This window comes from Salvia miltiorrhiza, chromosome 3, assembly GCF_028751815.1.
Source record: "Salvia miltiorrhiza cultivar Shanhuang (shh) chromosome 3, IMPLAD_Smil_shh, whole genome shotgun sequence".
Classification (NCBI taxonomy): domain Eukaryota; kingdom Viridiplantae; phylum Streptophyta; class Magnoliopsida; order Lamiales; family Lamiaceae; genus Salvia; species Salvia miltiorrhiza.
The window spans coordinates 47887142-47911854 of NC_080389.1; the positions used below are offsets into that span (position 1 = coordinate 47887142).

A 24713-nucleotide genomic window follows, 5' to 3' on the forward strand; every position below is an offset into this window, starting at 1 on the left:
ACACTTTGTTGTTCAAAGTTGATTTTGCAAAGGCCTACGATACAGTCGATTGGAGCTTTCTTGATAGAATGTTGGCAGTCATGAATTTTGGGCATAGGTGGAGGAATTGGATTGTCGGGTGCCTCAGTTCAGCGACAACTAATGTCTTGGTAAATGGAAGCCCTTCGGGGGACTTCCAAATGGAAAGAGGGCTGAGACAGGGAGACCCACTTTCACCGTTCCTTTTACTCGTCGCAGCTGAGGGGCTGAACCTCTTGGTGAAAAGATCAGTTTCTAATGGGACCCTGGAACCATTCAAATTTGGGAGGGACAGATTAGAGATATCTCACCTTCAATACGCGGATGATACAATTTTTGTATCTTCTGCAAAGATTGAGAACGCATGGGCCTTCAAGTGCATCCTCAAGTTATTTGAGCTCCTCTCGGGTTTGAAAGTTAACTTCGATAAAAGTAACCTCATGGGAATTGGAGATGTTGGTGAAAATTGTAGGGAGATGGCTGAGATTCTCGAATGCACAAAGGGGGAGCTTCCAACGAAATATCTGGGAGTCAAAATTGGGATCAGCTTATGCCGAGCGATGAACTGGGAGTATTTGGTTGACAAGATTAAAAAGAAGATTGCTAACTGGACCAACAAAAAAATCTCGTTTGCCGGCAGGTTAACTCTTTTACGTTTAGTCCTCTTCTCCTTGCCGATTTACCAACTTTCTTTCGCCAAGCTTCCTAAGAGCGTGTTGGCTGAAATCCGGTCTCTTTTTTGCAAGTTTTTGTGGGGAAGTGGGAGTTCTGGGGAGCGAAAAATCTGTTGGATCAAGTGGGAGGAGTTGTGTTTAGATCTTAAGGAAGGGGGTTTGGGCATCAAAAATTTGGAGTGGTTTAATATCGCTCTCATGTCAAAATGGATTTGGCGTTTCCTAACTGAAAAAGATCTTTTGTGGGCTAGGGTGATCAGGGCAAGTCAAGGGGAAATAGAGAAGGAGGGGGATGGGTTCCGAGTGAAGGAAGGAAGAGGCGGAAGAAGTGGGTGGTGGAAAAAGGTGTTGAGTATTAGTAGGGGGGAGGGAGGGAACTGGTTCAGGGAGAATATGGTTTTACAAGTTGGGGAGGGCGAGTCGACCCGTTTTTGGCAACAACGATGGGTTGGGGAGAGGAGCTTGGAGGATATTTTCCCTAGACTTTTTCATCTTAGCTCCAATAAAGATGGATTTATTAGTGAAATGGGAGGTTGGTTTGAGGGAGTGTGGAGTTGGGGGTTATCGTGGAACCGGGACCTTAGGGGGAGAGAACTTGATCTTTTGTCTTCTCTTAACTCTTTGATTTGCAATGCTCATTTGGTCGCAGGGAAGAGAGATGCTTGGAAGTGGAAGGCGGACGTATTCGGAGCCTTTTCTGTTAAAACGGCTTACAAATCTTTGAGCATGGCAGCAAGGCCGTGCATTCCCAGCTCAGACGGTTTCGATTGGCAGCAGGTGTGGAAAGCTCCTGCTTCTTTTAAGGCTGTTTTAACAGCTTGGAAAGTTCTTAAGCAAAGGATGGCGACTTGTGACAATCTTCAAAGAAGACAGGTCCCTATTTCTTACTCAGAGGTGAGGTGTACCCTGTGTAAGTTGAATCAAGAGTCGATTGAACACCTTTTCTTTGAGTGCCAAAAGGCGGTGGAAATTTGGAACGAGATTTTGGTTTGGATTGGAAAAGTGGCAGTTTATCATCATTCGGCAAAAGGTCATTTCTTAGCTTTTACAAATCTTGGCAGGAAGGAGGATATATCCTTTCTTACTGGTGTTTGGATTTGTACTATTTGGTGTCTGTGGAAACAAAGAAATGGTTGCAAGTTCAATCAAGAGCCATGGAACAAAGATAAACTGATTGCAGAAATCAAGTCTAGACTGTGGAGTTGGAGGATGGCTTTCGATTTCAAGTCGCCGGCAACAGGATTCAGATGTTGGTTCGCTGCGGCCAAATTGTCTGGATAGTTCTTGATTTGGTTAGCTCAAGGTTTTTTGGCGTTGGGGTGGTTTTTGCTTTTTTGTGTAATTGTTCTGCTCTTCTTCTCTCTTTTTTTATGTTTTGAACTCTTGGGTACTCCTGGTACCTCTTTTTTTAATTGATTTCTCTTGCCTGATCAAAAAAAAATTAAATAGATAAACTCAAAAGTGTTTGGAAAATTAGGTTAAATAGATTAACTAAATACATTCGGGTGCATTAATTCAACAACTCATTGTACCAACTAATAGTGTTTGAAAAATATATTATTAAAAAACATCAATATGATTTATTTGAAAAGAATGATTGTCTCATGTTCATGTTTTTCTTGAAGAGATTAATATTTATACATAAACAATTATGTGTAACTATTTCAAGACAACCAATCGTGTGGCTACAGGCCGGCCTGTGTGAGGGTCGGGCCAAGTTCGGCCCGGAATATAAATTTTAGGGAAAATCACTCAATGGTGCGAATATACATAAATTTTAGGGATTAATTACGCCAAAAACCATGAATTTTGGGCCCATTTTCAAATTTTTCATGAACTTTTTTTATTATCAAATTTTTCATGAACTTAAGGGCGTGAACAATTTTTCTATGATTTTCAAAAATCCCCAAATTGAATGCTGACATGGCATTTTCAAGTGACCTGAAAAGTGACATAGCGTCTGATGAGGAGTAATATGTGCAAAGCAGAGGAACGATCTTTATCAGAAGAACGGACCTCGCCAGAGGAACGGATGTTGTCAGAAGAACAGACCTCGCCAGTGGAACGGATATCGTCAGAGGAATGGCCCTCGCCAGAGAAGTCACCAAAAAACATAAGGGTGATCTACCCATGCGCCAGAGCAGAGGAACCGCTCGCCTGCGAGCGAATTTACCACTATACCCTCGACCACGCGGGGAGCATGTTCTTAGAGGCTAAATTACTATTTTACCCCTAGCATGTAATCTATAAATACCCATGCACACGCACTCTGTAAACTACGCTATCTTTACTTTCAATACTACAACAACTTATTCTCGTGCTCTCAGCAATTCAACTACTTTCTCTCACTTTTTCGATCAAACACTAGGTATAATTCACGATTCAACGACAACTCACCGATTAATCCTTTACCCGTTCATTTATAATTCACCAGCGTCACCGGCGGTGAATCAAAACGACGTCGTTTAGTTAAGAGTAAAACGACGTCGTTTTAAATCCAAACCCCTCTATCTCTCTCTCTCAGGTGGTGGCCGAGCTCGCCGGAGTGTAGATTTTCGCCGGAGTCTAAATGAAGCAAACTCGCCAGAGTCCAAACAAAGCAAACGAGTGCAGATTTTCGCTGGAGGGGCAGGTCTGGTGTGGTGGTGGGGGAAGGCAGCGGAGGGGCGGGCAGATGGTTGCGCCGCCGTTACAGTTTCTTCTCCAACGAAGCAAACTCGCCGCCGCCTCTCGACGCAATGATACTCTCATCTCTCGATCTCTCTCTTTTCTCAATTTCTCAATTTAGGAGCACACTCACACAATTTCTCAATGACAGAATTCGTAAAGTTATACATCCATCTCTCGATCTCTCTTCTCAATTTCTCAATTTAGGAGCACACCCATACAATAAATCCCTAATTTGGGGAAAGAGGATGGCAGATCCGATTTTTGGGGGGAGGGCAGCAGAGGGGTGCGGCGAATCTGTGGAGGTTGTTGGGGGAAGAAGAAGGCGGCGAATCTGGTGTGGTGGTGGGGGACGGCAGTGGAGGGGCGGGCAGATGGCTGCGCTGCCGTTAATGGTGGTGGAGGAGAGCAGCGGAGGGGGCGGCAGATTTGAGAGGTGGTTGGGGGAAGGCAACGGAGGGGGCGACAGATCTGAGAGGTGGTTGGGGGAAGATGAAGGCGATGGATCTGGTGTGGTGGTCGGGGAAGGTACGGCGGATCTGATGATGGTGGTGGGGAAGGGCGATGGAGAAAGAGGTGTGGTGGTGGAGAAGGGCGGCGAGGCGGCGGCAGAGCTGACTAAGCCTTGCCAGAGTGTAGTGCTGCCAGAGGCAGCTCTGCCGACTCAGCTCTGTCGACTCTGCTCTGCCCGACTCAGCTCTGCTGACTCTGCTTTGGAGTGAAATATCAGCTCTGGCAATGCCACATCAGCTCGGTATTACCACGTAGACGCCATGTCAGTTCGGTATTGCCACATAGGTGCCAGCTAAGACCGGACCTTCACCGGAGCTCAAAATCATGGCAAAATTGTTCACGCCCTTAAGTTCATGGAAAATTTGATAAAAAAAAAAGTTCATGAAAAATTTGAAAATGGGCCCAAAGTTCATGGTTTTTGGCGTAATTAACCCTAAATTTTAATAGAGCACTCATAAATATTTTATTCTTTCCATTTCAATTTAATAATATTTTCATATTTGGACCGTTCTATTTCATCCCATTCCATTGTAGTATTTTCTAAGATGGAAAATTTCATACATAACAAACACTATCACATAACTCATTATTTACATTAAATATCATTATGATCCACAAATAATTATCTCTCTTTCCATTTAAGAAAATAAAATCTTTTCTCTCTTTTCTTTTTTTTTAATAAATATACTCTAAAAATGTTACTTTAACTTTCATATTTTTATTATAAATTATTTATTTTTTATTATCCATGCTCAAACTTTGTGATCTATTAAATTTAGACGGAGTGAGTACTGCACACTTTAATAGAACACTATGATTGTCCTATTTGAGTTTGTATGTGTGTATGTACCGTGCGAACATTTTTATAAGAGATTTTGTAATTTTTTTTTATTTCAGTGGGCGTATAGCTATTATGTTTGAATATTTTTTCCCATTAGAATTCTCAAATTAATCCCTACGAAGCATATTGAACTCTGTCGTTGGAATCCAACAAGAGTTTTTGTACTGATTGTTTTTGTTAAAAATGTCAAATTTTGAATATGTTTATGATAACTCGGTGTTGTATTACTCTATTTGTGGAGACGATAACATTTAAAACGAAAAAGTAAAAAGTAAAAACAACCATTTGTTTAAAATAATTGTTGGTACAGGCGAGTTTGTGTTAACGATTTATACTATAAATAACCAAACAAATTGTAATTGCCCAAGTTGTCTTCATCTCACTTGCTTTATTTTCCAGATTTAATTTAATTTAATTTTCCTCCTTTGTTGTGGAATGTAGACTAGGCTCGAAACCTAAATTCGTTGTATCCAAACTTGTAGTTTAGGTTCGGACCCTAATTATTATGTTTGGCTAATTAATTTTTTGTGACCAAATCTATGAAAAACGACATAAGTTAATATTCGTCTTGTTCGTACAAGTACTATTTAACCAAAAATAGAGGCCGTCAAACCATCTTGCTGAAAAACAAGATGACAAAATATTGGTATTAATTTTCATCAATTAATGCATGCATCATTTCTTCCTGAATGCCTTGTCAAAAATCGTATACCAAAAAACAAATAATTTAAGAATTTTGTATTGAGGGCAAGAGTAAAATGTGAAGTCAAACATCATTTTGTTTACAATTCTGATATATTACATTAGGGGACAAAATTTATTCCCGTATAGAGCACTTATCTGAGAGCGCTTAAATTATTTTTCAGAAAAAATTAAAAGTAATAGTAGTAGAAAGTGTGTGTGTGTGTGTTTTGTAAACTAGGATCTAAGAGCACTCCCAGCAGAAATTTCAAAATTATGCTTCTATATTCCTCCCTAAAGCTTTCATATTTAATTTTAGGATCTCGATTTTATAAATGCATACACCAGATCTCCTATTTTCTACATAAAAATAATAATTATGTGTGGGCCCTACTAATTATAAGCTTAAAATAAATTTAGGGCGGGTGTAAATTTAAGATTGAATTTAGGTAGGTGTAAAAATTTTTGTGGGCCCCATCTAATTTAGGGGATCTGCTGAATGCATTTTTTATCTCATTTTCAATTGTTTTAGCCTAAATTTAGAGTTAGTGATGCATTTAGGTGATCTGCTGGAAGTGCTCTTATCTAAGAGCATCCGCATTGGTGGTGGCTCATCGTCGGCTTGAGTTGATTTGGGCGATGAGCCACTCGATGCGAAGATGGGAAGCTCGAGTCGCGGCTCATCGCGTGTTTAAGGTGTGTGCGTGTCTACACGCGCCAAAAAAAAATCGAAATTTGAAATTTTCAAAAACTCAACGGTACAAAACCGGCTAGTGGCTGAATTCATTTCTTTTTTCCTTTTTTCTTCATTTTTGGTTCTCTATCTTAAATTGACTTCGTTTCTCTGTTTCTTCGTCTTCTTCGTCCAACGGGGAGATGAAAAAAACATCAGAAATCATTGTGAAGGTACAAGAAATAATTATTTAATATAATTTAAATTAGTGTCATTTAAATGAAATGAAATAGGTAAAAATCAAAACTAATTCATATGAATCATTAGGATGAGTCAGATCAATCTTGACTCATAAATGATCTTGAAACATAAATAAGTTAATAACTGACTCAATCAATGTGAATGCTTTGACAACACAAAGATAGTATGTTTTACATCACTAAGTTCCCCCTATTGTAGTCAAAGTATTTGGGCTGAATTCTGAAATGTACAAAACTTTAGTTTAAAATAAATCAACACCTTTTAAAATGGAGCTGAATCAGATGCACTAGTCTTTTAGGCTATGCTCTCCTAAAGAAGAGCACTGTCTCTCCCTCTATCTCTCTCTTTCTACTACTTTAGTTTATTCACAATCAATTGTTGGCATTCATGAGAATATATACTTTTGAGTTTTGATAGTTTAAGACTATTTGACGGACAAAAATCTATCAATTCAAATTCGTACACAATGAAGTACTAGTAAAACGTGAAGTATATTACTTTCCTCGTTCCATTATAAAGGTCTAAATTTTCATAATTGGAGTATTTTATTATAAATATCTTTTTTTTGATAAATAATTAAGAGACGAGTTAACTAATGAGTCCATCCACTCTACTCTCTCACTATACGTATTTTTGCAAATCTCAATTTATTTTTCTCTTTTCACCAACTCACTTTATCTACTAATTACACACTTATTAATCTTCGTGCTCAAAAGTAATGGAACATTTATAATGAAACAAAAAGAGTATTAAATATGAGTTTGAATTCAATTTATTTTTTTTTAATAATGGATCTTAACACGTCAGACGATTTAACATAAATTTTTGTGATATATATATATAGGGTGTGGTTCTAGAGAGAACTACATTATTTATGAGAACGTGAGAACCATCAAATCTAATGCATTCACTGTAAAAATTATGCATTCGCTGTTAAAATTAATGCACTCAAAAAAATAAAAAAAATTGCTCCCTTCAGGATTCGAACCCAGGATCTGCATTCATCCAACAAGATGATACATCCACCGTAGATCTTGATGATCGAATGGCTGAAAATGGTTCTCTGAAAATGGTAACAAGACACGATTATGGTCCCTATATTTATATACATGAGGCTTATTGCAGCTATGATAAAACATGGCAGGACAACACTCTTCTTGCTCTAATTTAGGCTCAACTTAGCTAATAGTAGTATTATTGTAGGAGCAACAAATTGATTTCCAAAGATTTTGATGTCAAAGAAAGGTAAAAAATGAAGTAATTATCTCAAGAAATTAATAAAGTTTTCTTGTCCCAATCACTCCACTTATATACTTAAAATGGTCGTTTTTTCGCGTCACAATTTTTGCCACAAACGACCAAAGAAGCCTACCTCAAAGCACCAAGATTAATTAGATGTCCAAGTGTCTATTTCAAACTAAACGACAATTTATATTATGCCGGTTTGGATTCTTTGTTCCAAATATTTTGTGTGCGCTCGCTTTTAATTTATTATTTCAAATATATTTATTATAAAAATAAACCCCAATTCACATTTGTTACTAAAATTAAGGCTTGAAATTATACACACAATAATTATACAATAATCAATCCCAATAATAAGTTATTAACTCAAAATAAAATAAAATATTAAAAATAATTATAAATCCTAATTGGATATAAAAAAATTAAAGTTAATGATTTGAAATAATATTGAAAGATAAGAAATTCAAATATAAATAAAAAATGAAGATGAAAAACTGAAAAGATAAACACAAAAACTTATATCAGTCTCATGATAAGATGCATGATTGAGTATATTTTTTGTCTTTAAGAGTAGGATTACTCAAATTTCACCATTTTAATAAGATAAGAATCAAGTAAAATTAGCTGGAATGATAAAAATAATTAAGGATCTTGCAATATTCAAAGTTAATTTCAATTCATCAAAGTAAACAAGAGATTAACCTTACTATTTTTATCTATTAAAACTAATCCTCTAAAGTAAACTTCCCCTTGATTGAAATCGTGAGCAAGAAATGTTAAGACAGCCTAGAAAAGAATTGTAGCAAATGATGCAAAAAGGAAGGGAAAAGGTTGGGAATAAAATCGTGACGATTATACGGATAGATTCTTGATTTTGTTGTTTTGTGGGTACACACGACTTATTATGTAAGATTAATTTCCTATAAATGATGCTACATAATGTCATGTTATCTTTTGTGATTGCCCTTTTTTATTTGTGTTGTCTTTTTGCTAATCAACCCAACAATGAATTTGATAAGTAATCACAATTTTTCATCCAAAATAGAGTCTGTGTTCTCAGCATTAGAGCTATTTTTGGTATGTTCAAATTTAAAGGGCACTTCAAAAAAGGGTTAAAGAATTGTAGAAAACGCATATAATATCTTAATTTTATGTTTAAAAACATTGTCCTACGTTTTATTTGATTAATTTATGATGAAAGGAGTCTGGCCCAGTCTGCCAACTTCATGTTGGAGTTAGTTACTTGTGTTATCATTTTTTAAAGTCACAATTCAACCCATATTAAATCATAACCCATACAAAGATTAATTAATTAATTAATTAATTAATTAATTAAAATTAGCGCGTGTAATTAAAAACTAGAATAACCGTCATCATATACATGTCTCCTAACGATAATAACCACCAATTTTATAGATGGCATTGGAAAGAAAACTCAGCTCTATTAACCAACCTATATCATTGCACAATAATCAACATCCTACATGTTTATATCGTACTAATGTCAAAACAAAGATAACATATATTGTAACTAGTTAGCTAGCCATTTCGATCGGAATAACTTTTCTGGTGATTAAGAGACGCCCATTCAGCTTAACTACTCAACTATAAAACTTGCCACTATTGGAAAAGTAAGTGGTAACAATTAATCAACACAATACTCAACAACAATCCAATCTCAATTAAGATGACATCAATATTCCATGAGCAACAAATGAAAAGAACAACAATTTGTCTCAAGCAAAAATAATTGAACTAGAAGCAATACCTATCAATCCAAGACATGATTTATCACACATTTTGCCCATTCTTCACGAACTTCATCGAGTTGAGCTTATTACGCTGTCCCTCATAATATACCCGCTCCTGATTCTGAGGAACCGGAGCCGCAGATTGTTTGCCCTTCTCGATCACGTAAACAGCATGATATTTCTTCTGCTCGGAAATCAGCCGGTTCAAATCTAAATCGGCCTTCAAAGCCACTTTTATTTTTCGCCCTTCGTCCGTGGTCGATATGTAGAAAACCATATAAGTGGATCGTCCATCCTCGTTTAATTGATCGTGCACCTCTTACATCAACTTCACATGACAAAGCTCTTCCTCAGACACGTACACGACAACCTCATCGCCGCCTTCATACTCGGATAATTTCCACTGACCACTGTGCCGTATAACGATTGCTTGAAACGACATCTGCTTCAAAACGACAAAAATACAACATTTAAATACACAAACAGGAAACCGTGTACCCCAATACATGAACTGAATATACAATCATGCTAAAAATAACATCAAAATCATATTCAACCCAACCGTGTACAGCAAAATCGACCTCCGTGTACAACCGTGTACACAACCGTGTACGGGGAAACCCTAACCGTGTACGGCAGAACACTAAGGGTTCAAAAATAAGGTAATTTACGTACAGAGTGTTTTTTGAGGCCGTTTTTTGGTCCAAAACATGTAATAAGTCATATATATAACATAATTATCGAAATAAACAACAAAAAATCACTAAAAATCAAACCGTGTACAACCGTGTACTCAAGAACACTAACCGTGTACAGTCGAAATTGAAAAAAAAAATATTCACATACCGTATGTAATATAAGTCTTCAGATGAATTTTTTTTGAAATTATGAGCAACCGTGTACGAGCCGTGTATGTGTATTGAGGGGATTTTCTTCTTCTTTCTTGTTCAAATGTCTGATGAATGAACATTTGGTTGGTATCCTTCATTAACTACCCACCAGCAACCGTGTACGGAGCATTTAATTTCGTAAATTTAAGGTTGTTTCCTTAACAAGTCGTGTATGACTTTGAGTTGGTATAAATGCACCCAACAACCATAAGATATGGTTTTAATAGACACCTAAAATCACGCCAAAAACGTGAATAGAGAGAGAGAATCAGATTTTGGTTATTTTTAAATCAGGTTTTAACGCCATAAGATATGGTTTTAATAGTTGGTATTAATTTTAACGTGAATAGAGAGAGAGAATCAGATTTTGGTTTTATTTGGTTATTTTTAAATCAAAAATAAGTAATATGTCACTATCATTCACTTTATTGACTTGTACTTATGTACTTTAGGTCAAATGTGCTACAAAACTTATTTTTTTATGAGCCTTGATACTTAACTTATTTATTTTATCAAAAATGCTACTACTATGTATTGTCACAAAAAAAATCCACCCCATTAGGCATTTTTGCTTCTAAAATACACATAATTTTCATCAACTTTTTGCTTGAAATAGAAAGTTGTTCTTTTTGACCAGACTAGTGGAGCCTTTTTCTAGTTCTACGGTCACAGATTGTAAACCAAAAGGAGAGACAGAGAGAGAAGACATCACCAAAATTTCATGCAGAAAAATGTGAGGACAACTATGGTTATTAGCAAACAAACAAACAAAAGATATTATTAAAAGGCTTTGTGACCGTGTGGGGCGGCGCCACAAAAAAAATGATATATGAGCCTATGTAAATGTGTGAACATAAAAACATTTGTTTAAAATCATTTTACGGGTGAAAATTTTATAAAATTAATTAATATTTTTATTTAAATTCGTATATGTGATGTATTTATAAATAGAAGAATCTTATATGAGATCGTCTTACCTCTCAAAATCTGAATTTTCATTCATACAAAACTATTAATATCACCATGTGATAAAAACTTCCAGGGATTAGCTCTTGACTTACATTGTAGTCTTTGTATTCACCAAGCTCAATGAAGATGAATTTTTTTGTTTACACCTAATAGTGAAATTGATCAAATTAAATCCACACAAACCTTTAAGGATTAATCCTACCTCTTACATGGTTTGATCTGATTTTTCCAACTTTATTTCAATAACATAATTACGCATGAAAACCTTTTTTCTTGAAAACAGCTACCCCCAACCTATAAGATGATAATCATACATAATATTATTAATAGTTAGTTTTTTCAGAGCAATAAACAAAACAATGTACAAATTAAAAAACTAGCATAGCAAACATAGCAGTGTGAAAATACCAGATTCAATTCATAGCATATAAATAGCAGGAACCGACCGTCTCCAGCAATCATCAAACTTAAACAAAAACAAAAACAAAAACTAAGATTTACTCTCTTTTTTTTTCCCGAAAGAATCTAAAATTTTCCTATCACAGAATCATCTTATAACTCATCACAAATCATAACTCTACAACATTTGAACCAAGGTTTTAGTGCTACCTTGGCACATGAAAGTTCTGGATTTCAATTTGTAATGTTTCAAGTTTTTTCTGTATTGCTGCTAACTCATCCTGAGTTCCCAACAGTTTATTCAACCGATCTTGTGCCGCTTCTTTATATGGTTTGCCAATAAGTTTTACAAAGTCCGATAAACTCTTCGTAGCCTCCACGAGGTCCTTCTGCATAGCTTCTTCGACCTCACGAGCTAAGGCGTTAGCAGTTCTCTTCACCTTATCCACAACTTGTCGCCTCCTGCTGGGGAAATTCGAAACTGCCAACAGCCTACATGAAGCATAATATATACCAATCAGCATATAATAGAAACCTAAGAAAACAAAATGCTGAAAGCAATGAACATGTATATCCATTCTTGCCTCGATTCTCAATTCACTGTTACTTGCCACTTATTACACAGGCATACACCAAACAGAAATTTAAATACTCAAAATTCCTATTTCTATTAATATGAATTTTCCAATATTCATTTAGCCCACGTTTGGTTGGTCGTTTTTGAAGGTTGGAAAGGGATTCAATTAATTGAATCCATTGCTTGTTGTTTGGTTTGAGTAATGAGTTAACCATTACCCTTACTTGAGGATAACCCAATTTATTACAAAATAGAGGAGAAACAAAAGAAAGGGAATCCCTTACTAGTGATTCTTTTCCATTGTTGAACCAAACACTCAATAAAAGTAATGTTTATTGTTACCATTCCTCTCCTTTATTTGATCCTATTCCCTTTCCATTCTTGTACTTGAACCAAACAAGCACTTAAAATGAAAGGATTGAACTCAGGAAGATTGTGTAATGTGTCAGCATTTCAAGTTGGTCATGTCTAGATATTTAGCAGACCTAACATAGTTTCCAGTGTTCCCAACATACATTGAAAATTTAACATTTTTTTTCACTAGTTTTGCAGATGAATTTCGTATGGCGTCGAAATCTGGCATTCATAAAGACACTCTATGTGCAGGCAAATACACAGTTCAGTTGTTCTGCACTAGTCAAGGCAAAACCTAAGCCAAGCCAGCCCCGTTGCATTCTAACAGTATATAACCAGTTTAAGAATGTTGAGGTCCAAATCTTTTGTCACTGTTATTATTCACTCTATTAATGTTAAAACCACACATAATCCCTCTTTTATGAAGGATAACTATTTCATAAACCTATACATTTAAAACTGGGTTTATATAATCAGGAAAGCAGCTTCAAGCCTTTAACCAAGGTTCCCAGAGGCATGAAAACAGTATGCAAGAGGTGAACAAGTTGTGGAAAAGGTGAGAGTAAACTGAGAGAGAGTGATAGAGTTCCAGCCATTTATCTAAAACATAAAATAGGAACAGATCGAACCCCAGGTCTCCTAGATGAAGACAGAGAAAGGATATTGATAAACAGTAAAGTTAAGATTTGCATACCCTCCGGCAGAGCAAAGGCCTAAAGCAAGAAGATCTTCTTGAGTGGTGGGCAAAACAGATGTCAAAAGTGATGCGGACAGGCCAGCTGCCCCCAATCCGCCAAAAGTACCCAAGAGCTGTAAGAAAAGAACAGAAAGCAGTAGCATTGTTAGACTAAGTCATCAAATAAGCCACATTTTCTGCTTGCCCATATATGTACCAAATTAGTTAACCAACATGATTAATAGAATATGCGCTCTATTGTCTTGGCACTAAACTCAGAGCCATGGTTACAATCTAAAAAGAATCTCAAGAACTTACCGCTTCACGAATCTCTTGTTCAAACAGTTTAGAAGCAGCAGCTGCACTAAAATCTCTAATAACTGATCCACCTAGTTCATGCTTTGTCCTTAGCAGCTCAATGGCCTCCAGCTGGGAGGTAGACGGAAAAACTGAAGGCCAACGTTTCTCAAATGATTCTTTGTATAGATTTCCTTTGCTGGTATTGCTTGACTCTAACCACATAGCATACTCGCCAAGCAGTTTCTGGATGCCAACAATTGTTTCAGACAAAGATGTATATGATGATATTGCTACCATGTAAAAAATAAATTAGAGTGAAGCTAATAGCAGTAGGAACATAATCATAGTGCAGGCTTCACATAGAAGCCATTATAATCTTGAACAGACAAAACTCTAGAAGCAGGAGTCCCTATGACAAATAATGGTGTTGTTGTTTCCTTGCTGAAGGGGAAGAACAAGGGTTTGGCTGAGCAAGTTCCCCTACCACTGTCAAATGGCACAGCACCTTAGATATAGGGTATGTTTCTATAACTCATAGAGTAATAGAGAAAGATATATTGACAGTAAAATATCTGCAGAACTTTGATATAATCACATATAATTCAGTAGCTCATTGTTTACAAGTTGTTCACCAACCATTCAATCATAGTTATGGTCCTTATGGAAAAAAATTGAATATGTCTGGCCTTATGAATTTTAAATATTCACAAAAAAGATATCCAGTTAGTACAGAAAGACATTCTATTAGCTGACAGGGCAATAGGTCTTTGACTCTTTGCATGCACAAAAGCCTGCATAATCCTATTATTTTAGTACAATTAACCACCACTCAAACCAACCTGGTACTAAACCCCACATCTTGATCTCTTACTAAGCAGGAACCATTTCAAGTGATTACATGACTTAAAAGTAAAACAAACTCGAAATATCAAAATCTTGCATCTTTATTAAGGCATGAAGAAAAGGTGGAGGGATGAATTGATAGAAATTATAATAGAGAATTTGGCTAAAATTATTACAAATAACAGAACCATGTACTCACTTCAGCTTCTGAGGCAGCAGGGTCAATAATTTCACTCCGAAGACTTAAGGTCACTGACATCTTGGCAGATTTATCTCCACTGAGAACAAACGAAGCAACAACGTCAAGATTTGATAATTGCAGAGTAGACTCTGCAAGTTTGATTGCACGCGCTTGTGTATTATCAATCTGCATTTGTTTTGTCCACCAAGAATATCATAAGCATGAGAAAATCTAAAATCATATAAAGGAGATATATGGTTCACATGGATTATACCAGGGATAAAATTTGTTTTTTCCACGAAATGCTCTGACTTTCCATCTTCAATGCATACTCTTCTACACTGCTTAGAAGATCATTCACAAACACCAAATCCTCTTCAGCTTTCTGGCGCTCCTCGCGGACAAGTTTTTGACAAGCAGATAGTAGCCGCTCGGTAATCTTAACTGGCGTTTCCAGCTTGAGCTTTATTCTTGTAATCCCATTATCTGTTGAAGTGTCCAAAAAGCTAAATAGATACTTTTCAAGACTAGAAAAGTTGTTGGCCCCTGGATATGGAGTATTCAGTAATTGTTCTTGCTGTTCAAGACCACAAAGAGCAGAAAGTTTTGCTTCAAGAGTACTCCGCGCAGATACAGGATATAATGTGACGTGGTCAGCATTCAGCATATTCTGTACGTTTTCCTTGATGAATGCTAAAGCTTCCTCAAGCTGCATTGAAAGACTAGAAACTGACTAAGGAGTTCCGAAAGAATAAAAAATGCCCTCTCTTGCCCACAACAAGAGAACACTTTCTGCTTGTAGAAGATTGAATATTAGATATAGCTCAAACCTCATCTGCACTACGATACAGGTCAGCCTTATTTAGCACAAAAACAACTTTTTTCTTCCATTGTTGAATATAGCGAAGAAAAGCAACCTACAGAAACATGAGAAAACAATATTAGCAGGGCAAAGAGAAAGAAAGAGAGGGGAACAAAGGTATACAAGGATGTAGTGGAGGCAATAAAACACCAAAAATGAATTTACTGCAAAGAAGGTGCTTCATAATAGTTGGACTTTCGGGAGTAACACAATTTCTTAAGACAAGGACAATTGGACAACAATCTAAAGAAAGTAAAGCTGAAATTTTTTTTAAAAAAAGGAAAGCATGTAATATTTCAGGAAAGGCACCAAACCATTATTTTTCACATGGAAAAGAGAAACAGAACAATTTCAGGGCTAGTCAGATGGCTGTGGAGTAAATCTGTGCCCCATAATCACCATGAAGTATTTCAGGGGATAATGTAATATGAGCATCTAATACTATGATTTATTGGCTTGAGGTAGCAACAGCACACAAACATAGCCCCCGAGTTTCAGACAGTCTCTACGATTTTGTATTTATCAAGAAATTACAGAAAATAAAGAGCATAAAAGTTAATACACAAATGCAGGATTACACCAACAGTAGAAAATAGTTCATACCTCACTCTCAGTCAGTGGTCGGTCAGCTGACATGACAAAAATAAGCAAATCTGCACGAGGCACAAATTCCTCAGTGAGCCGTTGTTGCCTTTGAAGAATCACATTTGTTCCAGGAGTATCAACAATTATCATCTGCTTGGAGGGGGACAAAAAGGAATATCAAGCCTGATAGTTGAGACATGTTTGGAAGACATTTAGAATTTACGGGCCAAAACCAGACCAAGTCAAATGTCCAGACAGAGAAAGCAACAACCGAAGGACGAAAACTGCTTATCCTTTCCCAAAACAATGAATCCCAATTAAAGTACTCCCTCCGTCCCCAAAATAAGTTCCTCTTTGGGAACGGCACGGGTTTTAAGGAAAATGGTAAAGTGTATTGATAGTGGAGAAAAATATATTATAATTAGTATTGGGAGTGGTGAAACTGTGAAAAAGTGTTATAATTAGTATTGGGAGTGGTGAAAAAGTGAAAAGTAAGAATAAATAAAGTATTATTAGTGGTGGGGTAGTTGTCCAAAAATAGAAAGAAAGAAAGAGGAACTTATTTGGGGGACGTCCCAAAATGGAAAAGGATGAACTTATTTCAGGGACGGAGGGAGTAATATTTTAGAAAGTCAACTTGGTGATTTAGGTTTGCATGAAAGGCTGACAATTAGGACTGATGCAGCAATGAAGATAATAAGAAAATAAAGAATAGTTGGACTCAAAATTCTATAAAATCATACCTAGTGTAACTAGTTACTACAGATGATACAATGTTCAACCCCAGAACTAATGCAGCGCAAAGAAACTTTTACTACCAGAACACAGTTTTAATGGACAGTAAAAGCTCATAGAAAAAAACTGAGGGCATGTAGTGAGTGTGGAATGAAATTTTGAAGTGAATCCTTCAACACTGCACGGATCATTATTCTATAAGACAAAAAGCATTTTTTTTCTCCTGAGACATTCCCGGGCTAAGAGAAACTCACTTCTTTCAGAATTGGAGCAGGTAAATAGCATATGTATTGACCATCAGGATGCCTTTCACACCGCTGCTCACTCAATTCTGATTCATCATAGCGTAGAAAAGTAATCTCATTAGTTGTAGGAACAACACCATCCTTCAAGTATTTTTGCCCAAGAAGAGCATTGATGACACTCGACTTTCCCGAGTTGAACTCTCCCTGGTGAAATCATTCAAACAAAAATCTTACCAAGACTCCTGTGTAGTCTAGAAAATGAAAAATATGTTGGTCCTTGCAGTAAAAAAGCAATGCACACTTAGATCATGGAAATAAAGAATTGGTCGAGTAATAAAACAGGAACACATAATAGATCTAAAAATCATATAGAATCGTGAAAGAAAGAAAGGAAGGAAAAAAAATGAATCTTTATTTCCAAGGATAGAACGATATCTTTTTCCTATTTACTATTTCTTCCATATTTGTCTTTTGCCTGTTTGGGTGGCAGGAGGGAGGGAGGGGTTAAGTGGAAATCTTTTGCGTATCAGTAATAAACTTAGCTGTCATTTCTACTGTAGATGGAAAATGAACAAGAACCATATTAACAGAGGGAATCAACATTCCACGTGTCGAAAAGTACTAGAACAATTCCCAATCCCCCCATCCCACAAACAACTTGTTGAAAGCTCCTTTCATTCAGTGAAGCGTGCAACAATAAATGACCCAAACAAGATTTGGTTCGTTATCTCATGAGCAAGGACATAAATATGAAACTATTAATTTGATAACTTTTTATATTATTATTGATCATAAATATATTTTTCGTAAATACTCCCCGCGTCCCACTTTGATAGTAAGAAAATGCAATTAATATTTTTTGGAAAATGTAATTTAGATGTAATTGTTCTATTTTGCCCTTATTTATTGTTCCACATTATTAAATAAGGTTATTTCGGTAAAAGAAAATTTTAATGCAATTAAAATTTTAGGAAATGGACTATATCTTGGGACATCCCAAAAAGGAATAGGGGACTATCAAAGTGGGACAGAGGAGAATATCATAAATAAATAATTTCTTTTTTTGAAAGGAAAACGATGAACATTAAAAATCATAAATTCAGTACAGTAAACTAGAGTTTAGCTCAATAATAAAGGGTTGGCACAAAAAAGTAATCTTTACCCGAATTTTAGATACAATATTCACACAACATTTAAATGTTGTGATTACAACACCACCTTTAACTTTTTCTTTTTTACAATAAGAATAACACCAAATTTTCCAGCGGTAAAACATTGTTTAAGCATTACATAGGACAAGCTTCACCGGACAAATCTGAGGATGTTATAATTGGAAATAAAGTGAAAGGTGATGTTGTAATTGCAACATATTAAAAGTCATCTAACCATTCCAAATTCCGGTAGAGGTTTTGTTATTTGCAGCAATTAACCCAAATAAATAAGTCAAGCTCATGATTTTCGATGTTTGGCTCGAACACACTCATACACACCCCTACTTTGCAAAAAAACGATAAGCATACAGCAGTCAACAACTAAATATTTTGGGACTGAATATATCTAGAGTCATTCAAAATAAGCATAAAACAACTGAAAAAGGAGAGACGATGTATCTGAAAAACGAAAGACTCTAGATACTTGCATAGTTGCATCTGGCAGAAAAGCCAAAATATAATATAAGGCCAATTCTTTTCATTTAAACTGATGCTCAGTCTTGAACTTAAGATTGGTTTAAATGAATTGCATTTTACCAACAATTACACATTAGTCGTTTGTTTATGCAGATTATGATTATTTGCTTCAGAGTAGATGTTTCTTCAAGCACCAAAGACAGAAAAAAAAACTTTAGATACTTCGGGGTGGGTAACCAAGCAAAAAATATTTTCGGTCTATATCTCCAATGTTTGATTATCTAAGCAAAGGGAACAGAACCAAGTGTAAAAGGGTAAAAAGAATAAAAGCCAATAATTTTCAACCCTAAAAGAAGGACAAAAATACTTCACAAAGGGACGAATTCCAACGTATGTTTAAATGTAAGACTACCAATATACAAACTCTAAGAGTTTTTTCAAACGAGAAATGGGAAGAATGAAGACCTCATGAGAAGAATATGCAGACCAAATTTATGTTTCTCCAAATAAAAAATTCTCACAAACATATAATGGCTTGAGGCTAGATTTAACTAACAACCATCTAATAACAAAAACTGCATTGAATTTTAGAGCTGATACCCATGTATATCCGTGGAATCAGAATTGGTTGAAGTTCAGCACACAATTACCACTATAACCATAGAAAATGGCTCGTCAAGTTGGGAAACAGCATCTTTGAGAAGTGAGATATCCCCCATCTGAATTTAAGATCAAAACATTATGTTAGTTGTAACCTAAAGACAAGCTACTTAATGGAATATGCTCATTCATAACTACCAAAGTTTTTAGCAATAAAGGATCACCAGTGGTGCAGCTCTTTCGATAACACTAATAGCTTCAATCAAAACCGTTTTCTCCTTGTCTACTAACTGTTGTTCTCTCTCTTCCAATCTGGTAAAACCACCAATCATCTTTTTCCCATAAAAACCATTCTGTGTGTCTACAGTTTTGATATTTTCAAAACTTTGACCTATGTCATCTGCTTTTGTATTCGATGCACTCTCACTGGCAAATAACTTGCTTGAGCCATCTTCTCTCAAATATTTCAATTCATCCACTGAAACAACCACACCACTAGCTCTCGAGTTTAGTGAATGCAGCGATATTTCATCCATAGGAGAATCGGCCATGATAAAAATTGGAATTTTTATGCTCCCTAATATAGAGCTTACAAGGTCCTCATGAGAAGCACCTCCTTTCAGAGTAAAAATAAGAAAATCGGCACCCTCAGAATCGGAAGCATCTAATGCAGCATCAAAAGTTTGGACATTTCTAGCTACCAAAGGAAGCATCACTGAATCAGTTCTTGCATCCATCATCGTATTTCTTGCCACAATAGTAGGCAGACCTATCAATATTAGAAAAATACCAAATTAACAAGAATCAACCCCAAATACCAGATTCAAAAAATTAAAAAACCTCCAGAAACATAAAGTAATACATGGAACAAGAAAGAAAATTTGCGGCATATAAAAAGGCAAAACAATTTAATTCAATAACAAAAAGATCAACGCGGAGATAAGAGCATCAACACGAATCCGCCAAAATTAGTTTCATGTTTCTGATATATTGATTAAAAAATCCACCCCACCATATGATTTAAACATTCCTCACGAGGTATCAGGGTAAATCCAACAAGAAGTACCTTTTCAGTGAAGACAAACAACCCTTGAAACATGAATTAGAAGTACATCGAGTCAAGTTGGAATTAAGACTTCCATGGATCCAAACACATTACGTTAGAAAAGAGTAGTATGTACTGTAAGCATACTAAACTACTGAAGTTGGCGCTCTTTTTGCGGATCTTGCAATGCTCGATAAATTCAAATTGCTAATCAAAGATGAAATCGAGCTCAAATTATAGAGCAATTATATACCTTGATCAGAAAGCACGACACCATTAGCACTAACCGCGGCGGCAATATCGACGCGCTCATCAATCAACAAGTAAGCACGGTCTCTGATCACAGATTTGAGCAGACATGCCGCCTCATACAACTTCTTCCCGCTGCCCTCGCCTCCAGTGAGCACCACAATCCCAACTCTATCCGAAACGGCATTGTCGACTAGATCGATAACCGCCCTTTCATCCCTACACAAGTCGTCGGAGCTCAGGCGGAGAACGAGATTCGGCACTCTGATCTCCGGACGCTTGTAGCCGCCGGGGAACAAACTTCTCCGAGGATTCTGGTTGATAGAACTCGAAATTACAGCATTCCTTCCACCCGCCGCAGCGGCGGAGCGAGCGAAGAAGGGGGTTCGCGGAGCAGCGGAGCGAGGAGGAGCTCGTAGAGAGGATTTGTGGTGGAAGAGGAAAAGGTGAGTGGAAGTTAATGGGGAAAATGAAGATATTAACATAGATGCGGTGGCGGTGCGGTGGCGGAGGAGGTGGGAGTGAGAGAGTAGAAAGTTACAAATTTCGCATGTTTTTATGGTTGTGGTGATGAATTGGAACGTTATCCACTTAATTCTCGGATTCTTTTTTATTTTTTTATCTTATTTTTATTTTATTGTTGAGAAATTGGGGTTATTGCAGTGCAGGGGAACGCCTTTGAATAGTCGGAAGTTAATATCGTTGGCAAATTAGTAGCTTGAGTTAATTACTTCCTCCCTCCTGTAATGATACACAAAAAGAACACGAAAAACGAGCTCGTCAAATACTATCGTCAATTTGCATGTTAAAAACTTTATCATTGTCATCTGTTAGAGATGTTTCAATTATATTCTCAATCACATGTTTTGAATAAATTTTTTTTTCCACATGTTTCGAATATTGAATGCTAACATCACCATTTGTTTCCATCTCACTCAACAATAGCCGATATACTATAATATTCATAGATTTCTCATCTACACCAAGTCCTTTAGATCACGTTAGTAGTTGTTGGAGACGCTTCAATGTTGTTCTCATTCCGTTCATCTTCACTTGGAAGATTGTCGCCCTCTATATACATGTTATCAACTTCATTGTTGGCATATGTTGGAGATGTTTCAACCATGTTCTCACCCACATGTTTCGAATATCGAATGCTAACCTCACCATCTGTTTCCTTCTCACCCAACATTAGTCGATCTACTACAATATTCATGCATTTCTAGTCTACATCATGTCCACTATAATCAATGTTGACAACTATGGGAGACGTTTCAACGTTGTTCTCGTTCCGCTCATATTCACTAGGGACACTGTTGCCCCCAATTTCCATATTATCAACTTAATTGTTGCATTTATTGGAGATGTTTCAACCATGTTCCCACCCACATATTTCAAATATCGAATGCTTACCTCACCCTTTGTTTCTATCACACCCGATATTAGTCGCTCTACTACATGTCCAGGCATTTGTCATCTACACCATGTCCTCTATATCAACGTTGGCAGTTGTTGGAGACGTTTCAACGTTGTTCTCATTCCGCCTATCTTCACTAGGGACATTTACGACCCCTATTTGCATGTTATCAACTATATTATTGGCATCTATTAGAGATATTTTAACCATATTTTCATCCACTACATGTTTCGAATATCGAATACTAACCGCACCATTTGTTTTCATCTCAGCCGACATTAGTCGCTCTACTATAATATCCATGCATTTCTCATCTACTTCATGTCCTTTAGAATCACGTTGGCAGTTGTTGGTGACGTTTCAATGTTGTTCTCATTTCGCTCATCTATCTTCACTTGAAAGATTGTCGCCCCTTATGTTCATGTTATCAACTTCATTGTTGGCAGCTGCTAGAGATGTTTCAATCATGTTCTCACCTACATGTTTAGAATATCGAATGCTTACTTCACCATTTGTTTCCATCTCAACCAACATTAGCCACTCTACTATAATATGCATGCATTTTTGAGCTACGTGTTCTAAAATCATTGTTGATGGTTGTTGGAGACGTTTCAACGTTGTTCTCCTTCGGCCCATTTTCACTATGAACAATGTCGTCCTTGCATTTTTATCAACTTGATTGTTGGCATCTAATAGAGATTTTTCAAACATGTTCTCACTCAAATGCATCAAATATTGAATACTAGCCTCACCATTTGTTTCCATCTCAACTGACATTAGCCTCTCTATTACAATATCTATGCATTTTCCATTAACATCATGTTTTCTAGAATCAACTTTGGGAATTGTTGGAGATATCTTCATAGCCATTATATGAATGAAATGTCACTTAAAATACATACCCATTTGAAAAAGAAATTAAATTTTGTAAGAAACTTCCTACAAAATAAATACATATGGTGTTTGCACATTATTAAAAAAACAACAAAACATACATTATAAAATGTAAAAGAATAAAGGGTTAATTGCCCATAAAATACTGAACTTTCGTCCAATTCTGGTTTTGCACACAAACTTTGAACTGTTGCGTGAAAATTACTAAACTTTAGGCTTTATCTGATTTTGCTACTAATTCAAATTCCGATCAAATATCGGACTAATATGACGTGCCAATATTTGACATGATGTCTATTGTTAATTTCTTATTAATAATAATAATAAAAAAAAAACACAAAGCAAATAACCCAAATTGTCAATAACTTAATATATCAAATCAAATAATAGTATTTTTTTTAATTCTCAAGTGTAAATCAATTTTTTTCTAGTTCACTATTACACAACTGATTACTCCAATATATAAAATAGAAGTCATTCAAATAGGATAAATATACATACCTTATAAAAAAAAGTATTAATCTTTAGATAATGAAAATTTAATAAACTTTATTACTTAGCTAAATAAATTTTTTATATTTTAAGTTATTGATAATTAAAATGTTATTTGGCTGACACACCTAAATTCGAAGAATCCCCTTGTTATTATTGAATTTATTCAATTAATTAATTCAACTAAAAAATACTATTTTTTTATATATTAAATTATTGACAATTTGAGTTATTTGCTTTGTGTTCTTTTTTTATTGATAAGAAATTAAATAAAAATATTATTTTGTCAACTAATTGTCGCGCAAGAATAAATACGGCACGTCAAAATTGGCACACCATATTATATATTAGCTTAGTATATGACCGGAATTTGGATTAGTAGCAAAATCATATAAAATCAAAAGTTTAGTAATTATCACGCTACAATTCAAAGTTTGTGTGCAAAATCAGAATTGGATGAATGTTCAGTATTTTATGGGTAATTAACCTAAAAATTAAAAGTACAAAACTTGTAAAAGTACAACAATTGAGGAATACAATGATACCTCATTCTTGAGGTCCATAAAGCAATTTCAAATTTATAAACAAATGGTAAGAAACTTTCCCACAACCACCTCAAAAAAGCTGAAAACATAAAGTGAATTGACTTAAAGATATATGGTTTCAATACAATTATACTCCCTTCGTCCCAGCTTTTAGTATCCAACTTTCCTTTTTTGGTCGTCCCACATTTTGATATTCATTTCTATTTTTAGTAAAAGTAGGTGGGGCCCTTACTCCACTTAATTATTTATTCTCACATAAAATGTGGGACCTTTATTCCACTCACAACACATCAATCACTTTATTAAAACTTGTGTCGTTCTCAACTGGATACCAAAAGCCGGGACGGAGGGAGTACTATATAAACATTACCTAACTAGTGTTTATTAAATTGAACATCATTAGCATACAATTGTGGACAACAGACTTTCATTAGCACTATATCACCTAGAATTCCATGAATATCAAATATGAGAAGTTTCTTCTTAGATAGAGCAAGCATGTGCATGTTTTGAATTCCCCATGTGTTGCATGAAACAGAATAAACAAATTCGCCTTGATTGTCAACTCTTTCCTGTTCACACTTCACAGGCAACCGATGAAGACAGGTTTTACTTAAGATACTTTTCGATCATTACATAAAATATTTTTTCGATTTAATGAATATATTATTAAAATTATTAAAATAGCCGAGCCACGGAAAATGGTCTAAAAGTTATAAACAATTTTTTTTCGATCAAACATTCAAAAAAAATGATCAGTATAAAATAAATATCAAACAAATTCACCTCGATTTTTATGTCTTCTCTGTCTACAGGAAGATGCACAAGATCATATTTAATTTAAGTATTTTTCAATTATACAGAAGAAGAAAAACATGATTTGTATAAAATATATATCAAACA

The 24713-nt window shown here is 35.7% G+C and overlaps 1 protein-coding gene across 2 annotated transcripts; it reads right to left on the reverse strand.

The window, feature by feature from the left end:
- Positions 1–11582: 11582 nt before the first annotated feature.
- LOC131016228 (probable transmembrane GTPase FZO-like, chloroplastic) lies at positions 11583–21058 on the reverse strand. Of its 2 annotated transcripts, XM_057944869.1 has the most exons (11): positions 20467–21051; positions 19393–19937; positions 19219–19287; positions 16950–17144; positions 15979–16110; positions 15344–15430; positions 14788–15222; positions 14532–14699; positions 13508–13732; positions 13208–13323; positions 11583–12074 (listed from the first exon to the last, which is right to left on the reverse strand). In XM_057944869.1, the coding sequence occupies exons 1-11, from the start codon at positions 20945–20947 to the stop codon at positions 11789–11791; spliced, it is 2739 nt and encodes a 912-aa protein (XP_057800852.1). In that variant the 5' UTR covers positions 20948–21051; the 3' UTR covers positions 11583–11788. The 2 variants fall into 2 exon arrangements, with proteins under 2 accessions (XP_057800852.1, XP_057800853.1); XM_057944870.1 differs by lacking the exons at positions 11583–12074; positions 13208–13323; positions 13508–13732 and adding an exon at positions 13763–13975 and having other exon boundaries at positions 20467–21058.
- Positions 21059–24713: the final 3655 nt, after the last annotated feature.

Excerpts from the sequence above, each read along its gene's own strand:
- LOC131016228 (XM_057944869.1), bottom strand. The coding sequence starts at position 20,947 with ATGTTAATATCTTCATTTTCCCCATTAACTTCCACTCACCTTTTCCTC. Across the intron at positions 19,938-20,466 it reads TGTCGTGCTTTCTGATCAAG|GTCTGCCTACTATTGTGGCA; the intron begins GTATATAATTGC and ends TAATATTGATAG. Across the intron at positions 13,733-14,531 it reads CTGCTGCCTCAGAAGCTGAA|AAACTGCTTGGCGAGTATGC; the intron begins GTGAGTACATGG and ends GTTGGCATCCAG.